Source organism: Chrysochloris asiatica, unplaced genomic scaffold (assembly GCF_000296735.1).
Source record: "Chrysochloris asiatica unplaced genomic scaffold, ChrAsi1.0 scaffold00076, whole genome shotgun sequence".
NCBI lineage: Eukaryota > Metazoa > Chordata > Mammalia > Afrosoricida > Chrysochloridae > Chrysochloris > Chrysochloris asiatica.
Genome location: NW_006408594.1, coordinates 12,935,442 through 12,953,988, shown reverse-complemented (window position 1 = coordinate 12,953,988; position 18,547 = coordinate 12,935,442). Strand labels below are relative to the sequence as shown.

Below are 18,547 nucleotides of genomic sequence, written 5' to 3'. Positions count from 1 at the left end.
CTATGTGAATGTCAGATTCAATATGGCCAACACCAGTCCATTTCAGCTCACTAATGCCTAGGGTATCAATGTTTGTATGTTCCATTTCATTTTTCGCAACTTTCAATTTTCCTAGATTCATATTTTGTACATTTCATGTTCTGATTATTAGTGGATGTCTATAGCTGTTTCTCTTCACTTTGAGTTCTGTCTATTAGAACAGGCATTTGTTCCCCAGCTTCAAGATGGGTTGCTCCTCAATGTTAGCAGAAGTTGAGGTATTTTTTATTATTAATCATCTCCTGCTATTTACATTCACTTCTTATCTTTCTCTCTCACCTCCAACTCATGTACCAGAAGATAACAAGTATGGGAAGCTCTTTGCCCTGGATACCTACTCCACCATTTGTTCATTAACAGCACCATTTGAGCTCCTGCTTGCATCATATTAAAAACTACTTCATTTGAGTACTTATTATATTCCTGTTCTGTCCAAGGGGTTGGGGATTTTTAAAACATCAATCACAAATTCTTCGTGTGCCCACGTAACTTAGAGTACAGACATCACCACCTAGCACCCCCAAATGGCGCCAACCAGCCAGGGCTCTTCAGAGGTATTTGAAGCTGAAGAGAGCCTTGTACTTCACCTAATGTTGGACACACATGCTTAAATCAAGAGAATCTTTTTGTTTGTGGTACCTTCTCTCTTCCCTTCTAGACACAATCACCTGCAAGTCCTATGTCTTTCCCTTCCTTCCCGGAACGCCCAAAGGCCCTTAAGGTACCAACAGGCTCTCTCCGAACAGTGATTGCCTGTGCCCTGACCATCTTATGAGCAGCATCCCACTCCCCTTTCTTAATCACCTCCCAGACCAAAATAAACACTGAAGAGGCTGATAGATGAATATGCTCCTCCTCTCTCCCAGAGGAGACTCCAGTCTCCCAGGCCATGCAGTTCTTGAGTGGTGGGAAGACTTGGGATAGAAGAGCATCCAGGGTCTCGTTAGCTCCAGCTCCAAGGCGGGTGAATGGTAGCATTAATGACTGGGCTGGCCTCAGTGGCTCTGTTGGGAATTATTCTGTAGCTCATGCTTCCTCTCCTCTCTGTGGGTCCATGCAGGTTCAGAGTTTCCTTCTGCACTTTTGGCAAGGGATGCCACCCCACATGCTGCCCGTGCTGGGCTCCTCCACGGTGGTGAACATTGTCGGCGTGTGTGACTCCATCCTCTACAAAGCGATCTCCGGGGTGCTGATGCCCACAGTGCTGCAGGCGTTACCTGACAGGTGGGCACAGGTGTTCTTGTCTCCTCTCATAGCTGGCCTCATCCTTTTATTTTTAACCTTTAAAACTCACTTGAGTTCAGAACCATTAGAACTATTGTAGGACCCAATCTGATCATAGTTTTATTTTATTAGACGAGTTAAATCTTTTACGTTTGTCGATACAACTGATAACATTAGTTCTTGGTGGTGGTGGTGGTGATACGCCATGGAGTCGGTTCCTACTCATAGCAACCCTGCATAGAGTTTTCGAGGCTGTAAATCTTTACAGGAGCAGAAAGCCTCATTTTTCTCCTGCAGAACAGCTGGTAGTTTCGAACTGCTGACCTTGAGGTTAACAGCCCTACTTGTAACCACTACGGTACCAGAGCTCCTTTTTGTTCTTAGCTCTATCATTTTGTTATGCATTATTATATATCTTATAGTTTTTCGGTATGGTTATTTAAATTCGGGTTTATTAGGGATATACTTTATGTATACTAAAATGTACCTTTTTCAGTGTGCACAATCAAAACATAGAATAGTTGCTCAGAAAATTCCTTCATTTTTCTATTTCGTCCAGTTTTCTTTCTACCCCTGCTCATCTGTTTTCAGTCCCTACCATTTTACCTTCTTCAGAATGTTAAAGAAGTGAAGTTGTACAGTAGTATATAGGCTTTGGAGTCTGGCTTCTTTCACTTAGTATAATGCATTTTTAATTCATCCCTGCTGTGTGTCTATCAGTATTTTGGTCTTTCTGAGAACCAAGTAGTATTCCATAATATCAATAAACCTCATTTTTGTTTATCCATTCACCAACTAGATGGTGTTTGAATTGTTTCCAGTTTGGGGCCATTCTAAATAAAGGCCAAATCAACATTCACATATAAATGTTGGGTCTGTTTTCATTCCCTTGTGTAAACACCTACAAATAGGATTGCTTAGTTCTCTAGTAAGTACATATTTCAACTTTTTGAACACAAAGTTCATAGTAAAATGGAATGAGAAGAGAATGGAATTTTTCCACAGACTTTTTGAAGCCCTCTCATACTTTTGAACAGTTTTCTAGAGTGCATCCCCAGAAATAAAATAGGAAGTTTCTGTGGCTCTGTATCTTCAGCGGCACTTGAGATTACTTGGTTTTGTTTGTTTGTTTGTTTTAGCCACTGCAAAGACAGGGTAATAGTATCACCTTGTGATGTTAATTTTCATTTCCCAAGTGACTAGTGATGTTGAGTATTTTTCAGCTGCTTTTTTACCATCCATCTCTCTATGTTTTTTGAGTCTTTTGCTTACTTTTATTATTATTATTATTGCTAATTTTGTTCTTACTGCATTTTGAGAGTTCTTTATATGTTCTTTATATATTCTGAGTACAAGTATTTTGAGAATATTTTCTGCCAACTTCTGTCTTGTATTTTTGTTTTTTCAAATAGTGTCTTTTAAAGAGCAGATGTTTCTTTCTTTTTTGAAGTCCTGTGCTTATCCTACAGCATCACACCACAAGTCAACCATTGGATACTGCCCCATAATTCTTGGATGTTCTGTTTCACTTTTTTTCTTACATTTTCTCTTTCTGTTTGGGTTAGTTCTATTGGCCTGTCTTCAAGTTTACTGATTGTTGTGTTTTTTTTCTTTTTCAGGTGTGTCAATTCTATTTAAGCGGTCCTTAATCTCTGTTATTATATTGTGTTTTTTGTTTTCATTTCTAACATATTAAGTTCTTTTTCATGTGTCTGCTGGGATTCCTTATTCTCATTAGGGTCTTAAACCTATTAATCATGTGTTGTTAGTCGCTGTCAAGTCAATGCCTGCCTCATGGTGACCCCGTGCGCAATGGGACCAAACCCTGCTTCGTGACCTGCATCACCCCCAGGGTCATTTGCCGATTGGATCACATTATCATAAACCCAAACCAAACTAACTCATTACCTTCAAATTGATTCCATCTCATGGCGTGTGAAACCACGGAACAGTTCTACTCTGGAAGACACGGGGCTGGCGCAGTAATCAGTTACTTCAAATTCCATTTGATAGTCTCGTTCTGTTGATTGCTTTGTCTTGAAAATGAATTCTTTTCTTTCTCTTCTGTTTGTCTCATAATTTTCTGATTGGCTGTCAAACATGTGTAGAATAGTAGAGGCGGAGGTAAATAGCATTTATGACTGGAAATGGAAACGCCTCCTCTTTCCCTAGATTGTTAGGAGGTTTTCTGCTTTCCCTGGAATCAACAGGGTTTGATGATCTTCCCTTAGCCATTTGAGGCTTTTGTTCCATAGGTTTCAAAGCTCCTGATGGGACTTTGTGCCATTGCCACAGCAGTTGCTGCTCCCCTCCTCCCAGAATGCACTTCTGAGACAAGCTTCCTCCCTTCTGCTAGGCTGCCTCCAGTCTTTCTCATGAACACCTGGTGAGATCCGTGGAGAAGAGCCTGTGAATAGTTTTGAACTTCTGTGGCTGTAGCTCCCAGAGTTCCATATGCTCATAGTAGCTCGCATTTTAGCTGAATTATTTTTCCTCCTTTGTGGGGATATCCTGTTTTCCTCCCTCTGCCACAGATGAGTCAGCAACCGAGCCTTGACTCTTTTTCTCTTTGTTGACACCTGTCTTTCCACAATTTCTGGCCAGGTGGTTTCAATGGGACCTCAACTCTCTGACAGGTTCAAGAAAATTATGATGTTTAGATTATCTGGCTCTTTCTTGTTATGATGGTGGGAGAAATGCTGATTCCATTTTCTACATTCTAGGTGGGACAGAAACACATCTAACAGGCTAATTGAGGTTACCTCCAAGTGGGATTATGGCCAAATTTTAAGTCTCATGTGCTTACACATTTTTCAAGTGGTCTACATCATTTTTGTTTATACATATAGCATAGTGGTTATGAATCAGGCTGCTGATCTCACAGTCAGCAGTTCGAAACTACCAGCTGTTCCGCGGGAGAAAGATGAGGTTTTCAGCCCCCGTAAAGATTTACAGCCTCAGAAACCCTGTACAGGGTCGCTGTGAGTCAGAACCGACTCCACGGCACATAACAACAACAAATGTCTTTTTTATATATGTATTATTGTTGTTAGGAGCTCTGGTAGCATAGTGGTTACGAATCTGGCTGCAAACCACAAGGTCAGCTGTTCGAAAGTTCCAGCTGTTCTGTGGTAGAAAGACGAGGCTTTCTGTTCCCATAAAGATTTACAGTCCCGGAAACCCTGTTCAGGGTCGCTATGTTGTTGTTAAGTGCCATAGAGTCAGTTTCGACCCATAGCAACCCATATATATGTATATATATGTGTGTGTGTGTGTATATATATATATATATGTGTGTGTGTGTGTGTGTGTGTGTGTATATATATTGGACATATTGTCCGGAGGAAACAATCGCTGGAGAAGGATGTCATGCTGGGTAGGGTGGAGGGTCAGAGAAAAAGAGGAAGACCCCCAACGAGATGGATCAACCAGGTGGCATCATTGATGGACTCAGGTGTGGCAGCGGTAGTGAGGTTGGCCCAGGATCGAACATTGTTTCGTTCTGCTGTGCATAGGGTCGCTATGAGTCGGTTCCGACTCGATGGCACCTGACAACAACAACAACAACAACATATATATATATATACATATATATATTGTTGTTTTTGTGTGCCATGGAGTTGGTTCCAACCCATAGCAATCCTGTACAGGGTTTCCAAGGTGCAGCTGGTGAGCTTGAACCACTGACCATGAGCTTCAAAGCAACTTTGCAGTCCAGTGCATTAACCCAAAGCACCACACCAAGACTCTCTCTCTTGCTATATATATGTTGTTGTTGTTAAGTGCCATCAAATTGGTTCTGACTTATAGCAACCCTATATGGGGTTTTCAAGCAGCAGCTGGTGGGTTTGAGCCAGCAGTTCAGTGCTTATCCTACAGTGCCACATATATGCATATAAATAAACAAACTCACCGCCTTCTAGTCAATTTCAACTCATAGCAGCAAGGTTAGTTTGAATAGCAAGGTCGGCGGTTCAGAGTCACCAGACACTCCCTGAAAACCCTATACAGGGTCGCTATAAGTCGGAACCGACTTGATGGCACTTAACAACAACAAGAAGGCTGACAGATTTACGGGTGCAGGCAGCCTCAACTTCCTAGACTATATATATGTAAATTTCTTTATATGGATGTTGACATTTTTAAGCTCCTTTAGGCTTTAGGTTGTTGAGCTAGTTGTTACCCGTTGATCAGATGAATGGGTAAAGACTGACTCTTCACCTCTAGTTTGTACTGTGAAGCTGCTTCCTGAAGGATTGGTAAAAGATCACACCTTTTATAAGAGAGTTTCCCATTTGTCTAGTTATCATAGCTTGTACCCTCACACACAAAACAGCTGAAGCTTATAGAGCAATTAACTGGTGTCTTACAAATGAAATGCTAACCCCTGCCTTCTCCTCTAAAACTGGCTCCTTTTTACATATGTGGAAATGTGAAATTTAAGAAATGAAGGGCCTTCAACCCACAAACAAATGAAACTAGCAGGACTCAAATAGATATTCATTCATTCTTTCAACAAGTTGATTGATTGCCTATAATGTGGTCAGTCCTGAGAGGACAACATTAAATAAGATAAACCTATCCCTGCCAGTTGTTTTAAAAATTACATAGTCAATTTCCACTGTGGTCTTTGATTTACAAATGTAGTGCCTTTTCTATGTTCAAAAAGATCAGCCTTCCTCTGTCAGACGACTTCAGTTTTATTTATTCATTCATTCCTCAAAGTTGTCTGAGTGTCTTCCATGGGCCAGGCCCTGTGGTTCGCCAGAGGGGATGAGAATTGGCTGCGGACATCATCATTCACAACCTAAGGCAGATCTGAATGAGACTCAGTCCCATTCCTTCCTTCCCAACTCAAAACAGCCTATTGAAATTCAGGGTCATCGGTGACACCGTAGGGTCAGCACTGGCCTGCGAACCACAAGGTCAGCAGTTCCAACCTTGGAAACCCCATACAGAATTGCTGAGTCAGAACCGACTGTGGTGCTTAACAACAGCAGGGTTACTATGAGTCACAATCAACTTAACGACCCTGGGTTTCTATCCTAGAGCTAATCATGAATCGTCTACTCTTAGTTATTAGAGAGGTAAGTCATTCCCAAACGTGGACTTTTCACCCCAGAGAACACCCAAGTGAGCTCGGCCCAGTGGTCGCAGTTTGTAACCGCTGTCCAAGCTAACGTAAGAAGGCATGTTAGGCAGCTACATCAGTGGACAAAGAAAGGTATGGGAGTCGGTGTGATGACCAAGGGCTCAAGGTAGGTTCCCTGAGAAAAGAGGTGCCTTTTGGTCTGAGGCTAGAAGTTTGGGAGGGAGCATCTTGAAAAGCCGAGATGGGAAGGGCTGAGGCTACAATGAAGACCCAAGTGACCAAGTATGTTGCTAAGTGCCAGCGAGTTGGTTCCAACTGATAGCGACCCTGCATAGGGTTTCCGAGGAGCAGCTGGTGTGTTTGATTCACCAACCTGGTGGTTCAACCAACTTTGAGGTCGAGTGCTTATCCTAAGGCACCACACCAGAATTCCAAACAAGTAAATGGGGGTTGGGGGGGCCTTTAAAAAGTTGATGGAAAAATTCCATTTCTTCTCATTCCATTTTTCCGTGAACTTTAAAAATCCCTCTTGTGTATTTATAAACCCACTGCCATCAAGTTGATTCCTACTCACAGTGACCCTAAAGGTGCAGAGTAGGACCGCTCCTTAGGGTTTCTGAGATAATAAATCTTTATGGAAACAAATGGCTGCATTTTTCTCTCTCAGGACGGCTGGTGGTTTTGATCAGATAACTTTTCAGTTAGCAGTCCAGTTCTTAACCCACAGTGGCACTAGCGTTCCTCTGTGTGAGTGTGTGTTGGTAGGTGGGTGAGTAGACATGGATAGAGGTGCTGGATGGGCATTGGGAGTAAGATATCAAAGAAGCAAAGAGAATCTTGAGAGCTGAATTTGGGATGCTGGAAGAACAGCAGTGTTGGTGAGAAAAGCAGATGGTATTTGTCTGCAGGTGGGGGAGTAAGGCATCTAGCTGTACACCTGTGTGAGTACACTCATCACCCGAGACCACAGTAAGATAATGGTTTTGAGGCCGGGCTTTGGAGACAGGCAGATTGGGGCAACTTCTCTGAACCTCGATTTCTTGTGTTTCTGTCAGGTCTTACAATAACACCTACTTCGTAGGGCTGGTGTACGGATTAAATCAGAAAATATGTGTGAAGCTTTTAGGGCTTGGCACATTGCACTCATTAAAAGGTAGCTGCTAATAACACTGATGTTGCTGTGGTAATTATCTTGTTGGAACTGGAGGTCATTCAGAGGGTTAGGGTGTGGAATTCAGATGCTGGAGACAAGAGCTGTGAGCTGGGTGGAGGAGGGAGACTGAGCTGAGGCCGAAGTCGGCAGAGAGGGAGGTTGGGACACCAAGGAAGGAAAGAACCTCCAGAGGATCATAATGGTCAGCATGCCCAGAGGCTGTGGGAGGCCAGCTCCTCACCTGCTCAGGTGACTCCTAAAAGTCTGACAGTTCCAACTCCCAGTCCCAAAATAGAATCCTTTCTGAGCTGAATTCCTCCTGCTTTTCTTCCTCTTCACAAACTCAAACAGTGGCACCAAGTGAAAGGCACTGTCTGTGGTCCTGCCGCTTACTCTGCTTTGGACACAGAGTGCTCTCCCACCCCACCCACTGCTCAGTGTCCAGGGTGATAGCAACAGGCCACCCTCCCTGACATATTGGCTGCCGTGGATGGTCACCCTGGTCAGTATCTCTAAACTGTGACCTATGGCAAGATCAGCCAAATATTCTGGAAAGTGTTCTGACCCAGTGTGCTAATAATGGATACCATTTCTGAACATTAGCTTTATTACATGGGCAGCACTTTTGGTACAGTCGCTAGCTACAGTTTAGATCCCGCCAGCTGCTCCATGGTAGAAAGATGGAGCAGGCTGCTCCGTAAAGATTTACAGACTTGGAAGCCCTACAGAGCAGTTCTGCTCTGTCTCACAGGGTCATTATGAGTAGGAATCGACTCAATGGCCTTGCATTTGGATGTATCAGTCTGTGGATGGTGCAAATGGTTAATGTGTTGGAATACCAACCGAAAGCTTGGAGATTTGAGACCATCCAGAGGCACCTTGAAATCAGCCGTTGAAAATCCTATGGGACACAGTCTGGACACATGGGGTTAACGTGAATTATGATTGATTCCATGGCATGTACTGCTGGCGTTATCAGTCTGCTAAGCTCACTTTTGTTCAAAGTAGTCTAGTCAATTCTAACCCTGGCCACCCCAGGTGCTGCACAGGACTGTGACCGCTCAGAGACTGATGACCAGGTCTGTCTTCCAAGGCACCTCTGGCTGGGTTTGAAGCACCCACCTTTCAGCTAGTAATTGAGGGACTCTCTGATGGGCTCAGAGAAGACATACAAGGGGGTGTTAAAAACTTTGTGGAAAACTGGAATGAACAGACAGTGGAATGTCCCCACAAACTTTGTGAAGCCCCCTCGTATATCCCTCTGCTTTCAGGAAGACACACTTGGCTCCAGTCTTTCCCCGTACACCCATGCAGTACTGCATCCCTCCAAACAACAGAAATGCATTCGCTCACAGTTCTGGCGATGAGAAGCCTGAAAGCAAAATGTCAGCAGGGCCATGATCTTTCTGAGGGCGCCGGTGACAAGTCCTCTCTCTCTTGCCTCTGGTGGCTCCTGGCAAACCTTGGCAGGTCATGGCTTCTGGCCGCAGGATGCCAATCTCTGCCTCTGTCTTCACATGGCATCTTTACCTCTGGGTCTTCTCTTCGTCTACTTCCTCTAAGGACGCCAGTCACTAGGTTTGGAGCCTACACTAATGGGGCTTCTCTGAATTATACCTGCAGAGACCCTCTTCCCAAATAAGGTCACGTTTGGGGGTTCCAGGTTGATAAGACTCTTTTGCAACCTGTGTAGTGTCCAAGCCACAACCCTCATCGACTCATGGGGAAATCCTGTTAGCTCCAAAATATTTCAATCTGATCACATCTCCCCAGTGCTATGGTCACCACCTCCATCCTGACCACTCTCTTGTCTGGACAATTGCAGTGACCTGTGAGCATTACCCTACTATAGGCTGCTTTCAGCCTATAGTAGGATGGTGGGAGGCTCGAGAGTATTGAGTGAGTGGGGAGACTGGACATTTTAAATACTCTACTGGCAGCAGAGAAGCATCACTTGACGTTAATAAGGCAGGGAATTATGAGATGATCTGGGTCAAGAGCTCTCCAGACGAGGGAACAGCAGGTGCAAAGGCCCTGGATGAGGCAGGTACGGTCCTGGAGAAGCAGGAAGGAGGCTGACACTGTGGGGTTGGAGTAAGCTGGGCAGAGTGGGAGGAGCTGAAGTCAGAGGACTAAATGGGGTGGGACGGAGAGGAACAATCTGTGCAGCGTCTTTGTGGGGAGTATGCTGAGGTCTGTCCATCTGAGGGCTGGGAGCGATTCATCCATTCATTTCATTTAACATGTTTTTCTTACCTGCCTCATACAGGGCTGGTACACTGCTAGGTGCAGAGGATACTGTGATAAACAAAACAGCACAGCCCCTGCCCTCTTCATGGAATTGACAGTCTAGTGGGGAAGATGCACGTTAATCAGATTCCCCAGTTAGTGTGTACAGGCAGCCCTCGGGTTACAGAGTGGAAGTCTAATCTACAGAATGACTTGCTCTCTGTTGCTGTTGTTAAATGTCATCAAGTTGGTTGCCATCTCATAGTGACCCTGTTTCAGAGGCTGTAAAACTTTGCTGGAGCAGAAAACCTCATTTTTGCTTCTGTGAAGCAGCTGGTGGGCTCAAACTGCTGACCTTGTAGTTAGCAATCTAGTGCTTATCCAGCAGAGCCACTCCACTTGCCCTTTGTTGTTGTTAAGAGCCATTCGAGTCAGTTCTGACTCATAGAGACCCTGTATAGGGCTCCCGAGGAGCGGCTGGTGGATTTGAACCACTGACCTTGCGGTTAGCTGTCCAGTACTTGTCCTACAGTGCCACAGCAGGATTGCAAATTTGCCCTCATCTTGAAATAATTGAGCCCAAACCCTGCCACCCACTACCAGTCGATTCTGACTTAAGTGACCCTGTAAGATAGAAGAGAAACTGCTCTTTAGGGTTTCTGAGACTGTAAATCTTACTCCTGCAGAGACAGCTTCATCTTACTCCTGCAGAGAGCCTTGTGGGTTTGAACCGCCGACTCCACAGTCAGCAGCTCAGTGCTTATCCCACCAAGCCACCAATGCTTCTTTCTTGCATATGCACCTGTTCTGACTTACCCACAGATTTGACTTAAAGGTACACTTAGGAGTGGATCTTGTTAGTAACTCAGGAACTGCCTGTCATTGCAAAGGGTAACGATGACCGAGCTCTTCATGAGGAATAAGGCGCCCTGCTGGCACAGTGGTTAAAGTGCTTACCTGCTAGCTGAAAGGTCAGCAATTCAAACCCACCAGCTGCTCCATGGGAAAAAGATGGGGCAGTCTGCTTCCCTAAAGCCTTTCAAACCTTATGTTATTGTTGTTAAGTGCCGTCGAGTCGGTTCCGACCCATAGCGACCCTGTACAGGGTTTTCAAGGAGCAACTGGTGAGCTTGAACTGCCAACCTTGCAGTTCAAACCAACTTTGCAGTCCAGTGCATTAACCCACAGCGCCACGCCAGGACTCCAGAGGAAACTCTGTGGGTCACTTTCACTCTGACCTCTAGGGTAGCTATGAGTCACAATCAACTTGACATCAGTGAGTTTCATTTGGTTTGGTCAAGAGGAATATGGGGATGAGACCTCGTCTAGTTTTCCCCATGGAAGTAGCATGTCATGTGTGGAATGGATGAGAGTTGACTAAGTGAAGAAGGCAGAGGAGCTCTTGGCTGAGATAACGCCATGGGCAAAAGCCCTGAGGTGGGAGAGAACAGGGCAGAACCCTGAAGCCAAAATGTGGATGGAGGAAGTGCAAGGTGGCCTAGGGTTGGAGTCTTGGAGCTGTGGTGAAGACTCTGGTTTTGATCCTAAGAATAGTGTGACATTTTCTTGCCTACAAAAATTACAGCTGAATTTCGCTGAGTCTTTAGACCTGTCAATTTATAGGAAGAGTTCAGAGTTGAGGAACAAGTTAAATGGCCCTACAAGGATGTATTCAGTTCAATCAGAATGGTGTGTGTGTGTCGGGGGTGGGGGTACTCCAAGAAGCAAATTGTACCACATTACCAATAAGTCAATAGCATGAAATAGGATTTAAATGTAAAAAGACAAGAAGTAGAAAAATGCATGTTGTATTTATTGTATGCATTGTGTCAACCATGTTTGGATCCTGATTCAAATAACTAAAAGATGTCTTTGAGACAAATAGATAAACCTGAATACAGGTATGTGAATACTGGTTATTCCGTTAGTATACTAATGGCATGTTGTAGGAGTATATGTATGTGTGTATCTGTACACATATGTATACATATTCAAACTTTCAGAAATGCATACTGACTTTTTCAAGGATGAAGTGACATGACAAATTAGATTTGCTGAAAACACTTGACCCAGAAAAAGTTAGGGTATGACAGGTTAAGGAATCCCTAAGTAGCGTAATTGGTTAATGCACTCAGTAGCTAACTGAAAGGTTAGAGACTCCAGTCCACCCAGGGGTGCCTCAGAAGCCAGACCTGGGGAGCTACTTCTGAAAAATTAGCTACTGAAAACTCTAGGGAGCACAGTTCTACTCTGACACATGACTTCATCATGGGTCAGAATCGACTAGCTAGCAGAATCGACGTGGTGGTCAGCTGGTGAAATGTTGTTCATTATTGAAGGTGGGTTATGAGAACAAGGGAGTTTTCGTATACTATTATGTCTATTTTGAGTTATGCTTTAAATTTTTCATAATAAAATAAAATTAAAAGCAAAAATGTTCTGGAAGATGGGGCAGGCCCTGAAATTGGACACATAAGAAAAAGACTGGGACTGGGTGGGCCAGGGGCACCATGAGTTCCATTGGGGCATTGCCTTTGGCATGCCTCTGGGACTTTTTCATATATATAGTGGGTGGTTGGTCTGGAACTCTGAGTGGGTTGGAGATATAACAATGAGTGTGGATGGTAACTGGAGGTGTGTGCATTGAGAAAACAAGGAATTGAGAGTGATGAGAAGAGAGGGCCCAAGACTAGACATAAAGAACTGAAGAGTGTATTGGCCAAGTAGGAGTGGAAGGAAGGAGTAACTCAAAAGTGACTAAGGAGGAACAACCAGAAGAATGAGAGAGGCCACAAATATCCAAGGAAGAAAGTCATTTCAGAAGGAGGAAGTAGGTAACAGAATGGAATGTGCCCAGAACTCTAGCCAGATGACGACCTGAAAGCTCCCACTGGGTTTGGTGTCATGGCTTCCGGTTGCTGCCTGGTGAGAGCTATTTAGGCTGAGGGACAAAGAGTGAGCGGAAGAGTGAAGGGGCGGTGAAGAAGTGGAAGAGAAGGAGTGTGGTAACCTGAGGAGTTTTTAATTAGGTTTTATTTTCTTAAGGTGAGACATTCTTGAACACATTAAACGATGAGAGGAATGGAATGATCCAGTGGGGAGGGAGATGAAAATACGGAGAAAGAATAGTCAATAATGTAATGTTCCTGAGAAGGCAGGAGCGGGTGGGATGGAGATTTGGCTTTGGACTAGAGGCAGATTACTTCTTTATCCTGTCAGGAAGGAGGGAAGATGATCCATTCAATAGAAGAATGTCCATGACATTTTTCCTTTGTGGTGTGTTTTCCTTGAGCAGTAGGAAGTGTGAGGGTCACAGGAAAGGTCGGAGAGTTGTGAAACGGGGAAGTATGAGTGATCACAGAAATGAGGCAGGATTGCTCAAAGGGTGAAGCTGGTGACCATGGTCAGACAGGAGAGACTTGGTGGGAGACTGAACCAAAGTTGTCAAAGTGGTGTGGGTAGAAGGCGGTCAACACAGGAGAGGTTCCTGTGGCTGGCATGGTCAACGTGAACCTCGCGGAGAAAATTGGACTGAGAGCTCTGAGATGATTTTGATGGTGAGAATCTGGAAATGGTGCCCAATGTCTTTTCTACTCCAAAGCCCCATCTTCCCCACACCCTCGTTATCTCCCTTCCCACCATCCTCTCAGCCCAAACTGGAGCCTGACTTTCAAAACCTGATCTGGCTTCAAGGCGCATCTCAAGGCTGTTTGACTATTTTAAATATGCTCTTGCTTGCCAGTCCAGTCCAAGCTGGTGGGCAGGCATGGCCGTGTACTGCAGACAGGGTTCCTGCCTGGCTGGGGGACGTGGACAAGACAAAAGGTTTTGGCAGTGTGAAGAGACCAATTGCAGAGCGCATCTCTTGGGCCCACTGTCTCACACGCAGCTCTTTAAAAACAAGAAGGACCTAACTTTGCTTGCCCAAGTTCTGGAGGCAGCCAAGGCTCTCATTGGCTTCTCCTGCGACCCTATGCTTGCTACATCATCCTGGTCGACCAGCTCTGCCCCGATATACTGCTTCTCAGGACTTAGGATGCCTACAGCAGACCTCTCCTGTTGTGGGTGCCACCTAACACAAGTGACCAGGGGAAATGCAATCCACACAGCATCCTTAAAATGCATCCTTTCTCTTTGTAGCTTAACTCAGGTGATCCGAAAGTTTGCCAAGCAGTTGGATGAGTGGCTGAAAGTGGCTCTCCATGACCTCCCAGAAAATCTGCGAAACATCAAGTTTGAACGTAAGTACTAAAAGTGAGCTTGGCAGCAGAGGGGAAGGGGGGAATCATATTTTACTGACAAACATTTGACACAGGGTGTTAATAAGATAATAATAATATTACCCATAATTCGCTCTTTGCCTATAAATCACTGGGTATTATGATAAGAACTTTATACACGTTACCCTACGTAATCCTCATACAATGTTTATTGTGGAGGGCGCATACAGAAAAGGAGCCAACAGAGGCAGACAGTAAGGAGCAGGGCAAGGATTTGTCCCCAGGTCTGTCTGTCTGACACCTAAGTTTGTGCTAATCACTACCACACTCTGTACATTCTGTGGGGTGGTGAAGGAAAGAGTTTCCCTATTCTATTGATGAGGCTCCGAGAGACAAAGAAACTTCCCCAGAGTCACGCCACCCCATAGCCAGTAAGTAGAAGCCAGGAGTCAAAGATTGTGCCATCTGATGCCAAAGCTCTGAGACTGCCACAAAGCCCCTGCCCACAAGATGGTGGGAGTAGGAGACAACTTAAAGGGTTCAGGTACTTACTCCCCTGTCTAATAAGAAAGCCAAATTAATATTTCTCAGAAGGGGCTGAGACTTTGAGTCTTTTCTTGGCTGATCTGTATTGCTCACTCCCCAGTGTTCTTTCAGTCTGAGAAAAACAGATTCTGTTGTTTTCTGTCAGGATGGGCCTTCTGGTGAGACTTGTGTGCAAAGACCCATTTGTTGCTGTTAAACGAAGATGAAATGATTTCTAAGTTGTGAGATATATATTTCTTAAAGCTTCATTTGAATACAGCTCACACTTCTGGTCCAAACGATTCTTGTCCAGCGAGGAAAACCAAGGAGATCAAATTACCTTCTCCCCACAGGCAAAGGGGGCCCTTTCAGACTCGCTTTGAGGCAGCCTGCAGGGCCCATCACCTATTGATAAAGCCTGCTTTATTTCACGCCTCTCAGTTCTTTTCTTTCCATGAGCACTAAATTCCACATCACAAAGTTAAAGAAAAAGTAATTAAGGAGAAGGATTAACGATTGATCGGCCTGGAAAATTAGAAGTTCATCTGCCCAACCTCCACCCCCCACCCCCAACTACCACCAATATTCCTCCACCCCACGCCTATTTTTCAAACCCAGCTGGCCCCAAGTCCAAATTAGAATAATCCAAGGGAAATGTCTGCCTATTTGTTGGCCTGTTCAGAAATTAATGAGCCGAATGCCTCGCGCCCATTTTAATTACGGTGACAAAACAAACCTGCTGAAAGTCAATGGTGAGGAAGTATGTTGGACCTGCCACCTGTGGGTGCCTGGAGGAAGTTTAGGAGTGCACATGGAGTACATGTAAGGGCCTGGACAAACACCACCCCCAAAACTCTGGAAGAATGAAGACCTTGGGCAGGCACATCCCTGCCTTTTGGAAATCCATGGATTTAAGTAATGTCAGCCTGTTAGCTTCTCTCAGTTTATGTGAGTGGAAGATAACAGGAAGTTTTCCTACTTGCACGGGGCTTCCAAAAACATACATGGGTTATGTGTTTTGGCCAACGGGCCGACTCTAAGCACAAAGTGACATTAAGGTGCAGCCCAGTGCTTCGTCAAGAAGCATCTCCTAGCACCCCACGCCACTGAGGCTCAATCCCTGTTTCCCATTAGAAATAGTACTTTTTTAAAACGGGCTTCTTCAAAGCTCTCATTTGATTCTTGCAATTCTTTATGGGGAATAGTGATTGAGCTTGTAATTAGTGAAATGAAAGACAAGTCAATAATTGCTTTTACTCACGGTTGATTGGCGCCACAATTTCTCACACCTGCCAGTGTGACATGTGCATGACTTTGAAACGTGGACCCCAAATATCACCCTGAGGGAACTGATTCTCAAAGTCCAAATGGGAGAACAAGGAATCCAGGGCGAGATTTGGTTTTGGTCAGTGGGTATAGAAAATGGGTTGGACAGTGAGAAAACTTTAGGCCAAGAAGGGAAATGTGCCCCTGGAAAAATCCAAGGCTGGGCCATAAAGCATGCAATTATCTCAAAACTAACTCTTTTCTTCTTGCAGTGTCGAGAAGGTTCTCCCAGATTCTGAGACGGCAAACATCACTAAATCATCTTTGCCAGGTAGCTGTCGTACGTCATGCATTTTAACTACTGCTGAATCATTGCCAGTGAAGGTCAAATCCACAAAAAACAACTCCCTGGAGGACATGTGGTTAATAGTACACTCTCAGTCCTATAGTGAAAATCTTCAGATAAGGAACAAAGAAAGCCAATCACGAAACAGCTTTAACTACAAACAGTACAAAATGATTTCTGACTTTAGTTGCCCCTTGACCTTTCTGATATGTTGTAGGTCCACAACTTTATATTACCCTTAATTTACATCAAGATTTCTCAACCTCAGCACTTTTGACATTGTAGGGTGGGTACTTCTTTGTTGTGGGAGCCTGTTCCTTGCCGTCTAGATATTTAGTATCATCCCTTGCCTGTCCCCACTAGGTGCCAGTAGTTCCACCTTCCTCCCACCCCATCACTTGTGACAATAATGTCCAACTACCAACCAACCCACCAACAAGCTGCCTTTGAGTTGATTCCAACTCATGGTGAATGGTCCCCATGTGTAGAACTGGGCTCCACAGGGTTTCCAATAACTGGGTTTTAGGAAGTAGATTGCAGGACCTTTCTTTAGAAGGACATCTGGGTGGACTCGAAGTTCCAACCCTTTGGCTAGCAGCTGAGTGCTTTAGGCTGTACTCTGGCAAGGACGTACTTTAGCCAAGGATGTACTTTGGCATTGCTAAATGCAGCCTGAGGGCAAAACCACCTCTGGTTGTGAACCTCTGCAGTAAAAGAGTCTAACAGATTAAGAGGATGAACATCAAAAGAGTCCAAGTATTAAGTATATGCCCAGGTTTGTTCATTTTTTTCCTGATTTATGTTACATGGAATATACTTGCTATAAAAATGTCTTGAACATTACCAAAATGTGCTGGTGTGGTGCCGTAGGGTAAGCACTAGACCTCAAGGTTGGTGGTTCAAAGTCACCAGCCGCTCCTCAGAAACCCAATATAGAGTTACTACGAGTCGGAACCGATTCGATGGCGCTTAACAACAGCAAAAACAACAACTGAATTAAAAAGTGAAAGATCTCACTGCATGCCCCTCTCTCCTCCATGGCTACACCTTGAATAGTCAGAGAGCTTGATGCCCTAGAACTTCACTCTTCTATTTCAATTTTACCTTATTGAGGGGAACTGAAGTCTGACAGAGGTGGTTCATTATCATTTCATTTAAGTATAGTTATTGTTGTTGTTATGTGCCGTGAAGTCGGTTCCGACTCATAGTGACCCTGTACAGGGTTTCCAAGGCTGTAAATCTTTACGGGAGCAGAAAGGCTCATCTTTCTCCCACAGAACAGCTGGTAGGTAAGTATTAATGACCTTAAGTTCAGAGGCTGCAAGCTGGTGGCCACAGGCCGACTCTGGCCCTCAGATTCAGATGCACAGTGGTTATGATTATTTTTTAACGGCACATGTCCAAACTTTTTTTTTTTGACTTGGTGGACAACATTTAAAACTGAGAGAGAACAGCTAAAAATCCACATGTGTTGGAATTTAGAGCTTCAGGGGAATCCCAGAAGCGCTGCATTTCCCAGGACAGTAACCAGCAGGGTGGCTCAGGCTCCATCCCCAGGGCACGTTCTCAGCGCCTGGCCCACCTCACTTTTACATGTCACCGACTTGCTTCTTCGTGTGTTCTGATGGGCAAGCTCTCTCTCCTGTAAAGTGCTGTTGGTTCTGGATTGGTGCTGGTCATTCAAGATCAAGGTGGGAGGGAGGAAGGCCTGAAGGAAGGCTCTCAGCCAATAGCAGGAAGCAGAAAGCTCCACCGTGGTACCCCTCACTGCTCCTGGAGGAATGGTGACCAGAGGAAACTCTTCCAGGTCCAAGTGCCTGGTGCAGAGCCCATGCCTGGACACTGCTCTGAGGAGGGGACAAGGCCTCAAAGAATACTGGAACTCAGGGAAGACAACGAGTGTTTGCAAAGCAAGGAAGTTGCCATATTCCTGGGGTCCTTGTCAGCTTGGCCTTTCGTTTCTTTCCTCAGTTTGGGAGCACTCTCTGAGTCTTGTCAGGGGCCCAGACATGGCTGTGGTGTCTCCTTCTGGGCCTCAGCAGCCCAGGAAGGGCCTTTGTTCCCTTAGTGTGTGTGTAGATGAAGACAACTTCAGTCAGGCTGACACCCACCACATGTGCACAAGTGCACACGCATACTCCTCCTCTCAGTTTTCCACACATTTATTCAGCGCATGTCATCTTTCTTCAGCTCTTACTTGGTGCATGATGCATTTCAAACATTACCTCAAGAAAACCCTCAACAGCAACCCCCCTTAAGAGATGTAGCTGGTTCCACTACAACCCCATTTCCGATCTGGAAACGGAAGTTAGCAAAGACTTATTTGCTTGCCCCAAATGGATCAGCTGGTCAGCAGCAAGGCCAGATTTAAACCTGGTGTGTTTGAATCTAAAGGAGCCCTGGTGGTACAGTGGTTAAGTGCTCAGCTGCTAGCCAGAAAGTTGGGTGGTTCG

General features: G+C 44.9%; 1 protein-coding gene across 2 annotated transcripts in view; it reads left to right on the top strand.

The window, feature by feature from the left end:
• RFX4 (regulatory factor X, 4 (influences HLA class II expression)) overlaps positions 1–18,547 on the top strand; it is a 222,706-nt gene that overhangs the window by 152,807 nt on the left and 51,352 nt on the right. For both annotated transcript variants that reach the window (XM_006865252.1, XM_006865253.1), the window contains 3 exons: positions 1,100–1,263; positions 13,878–13,978; positions 16,021–16,079. In XM_006865252.1, coding sequence (XP_006865314.1) covers positions 1,100–1,263; positions 13,878–13,978; positions 16,021–16,079 — 324 coding nt within the window. The remainder of the gene's footprint in view (positions 1–1,099; positions 1,264–13,877; positions 13,979–16,020; positions 16,080–18,547) is intronic.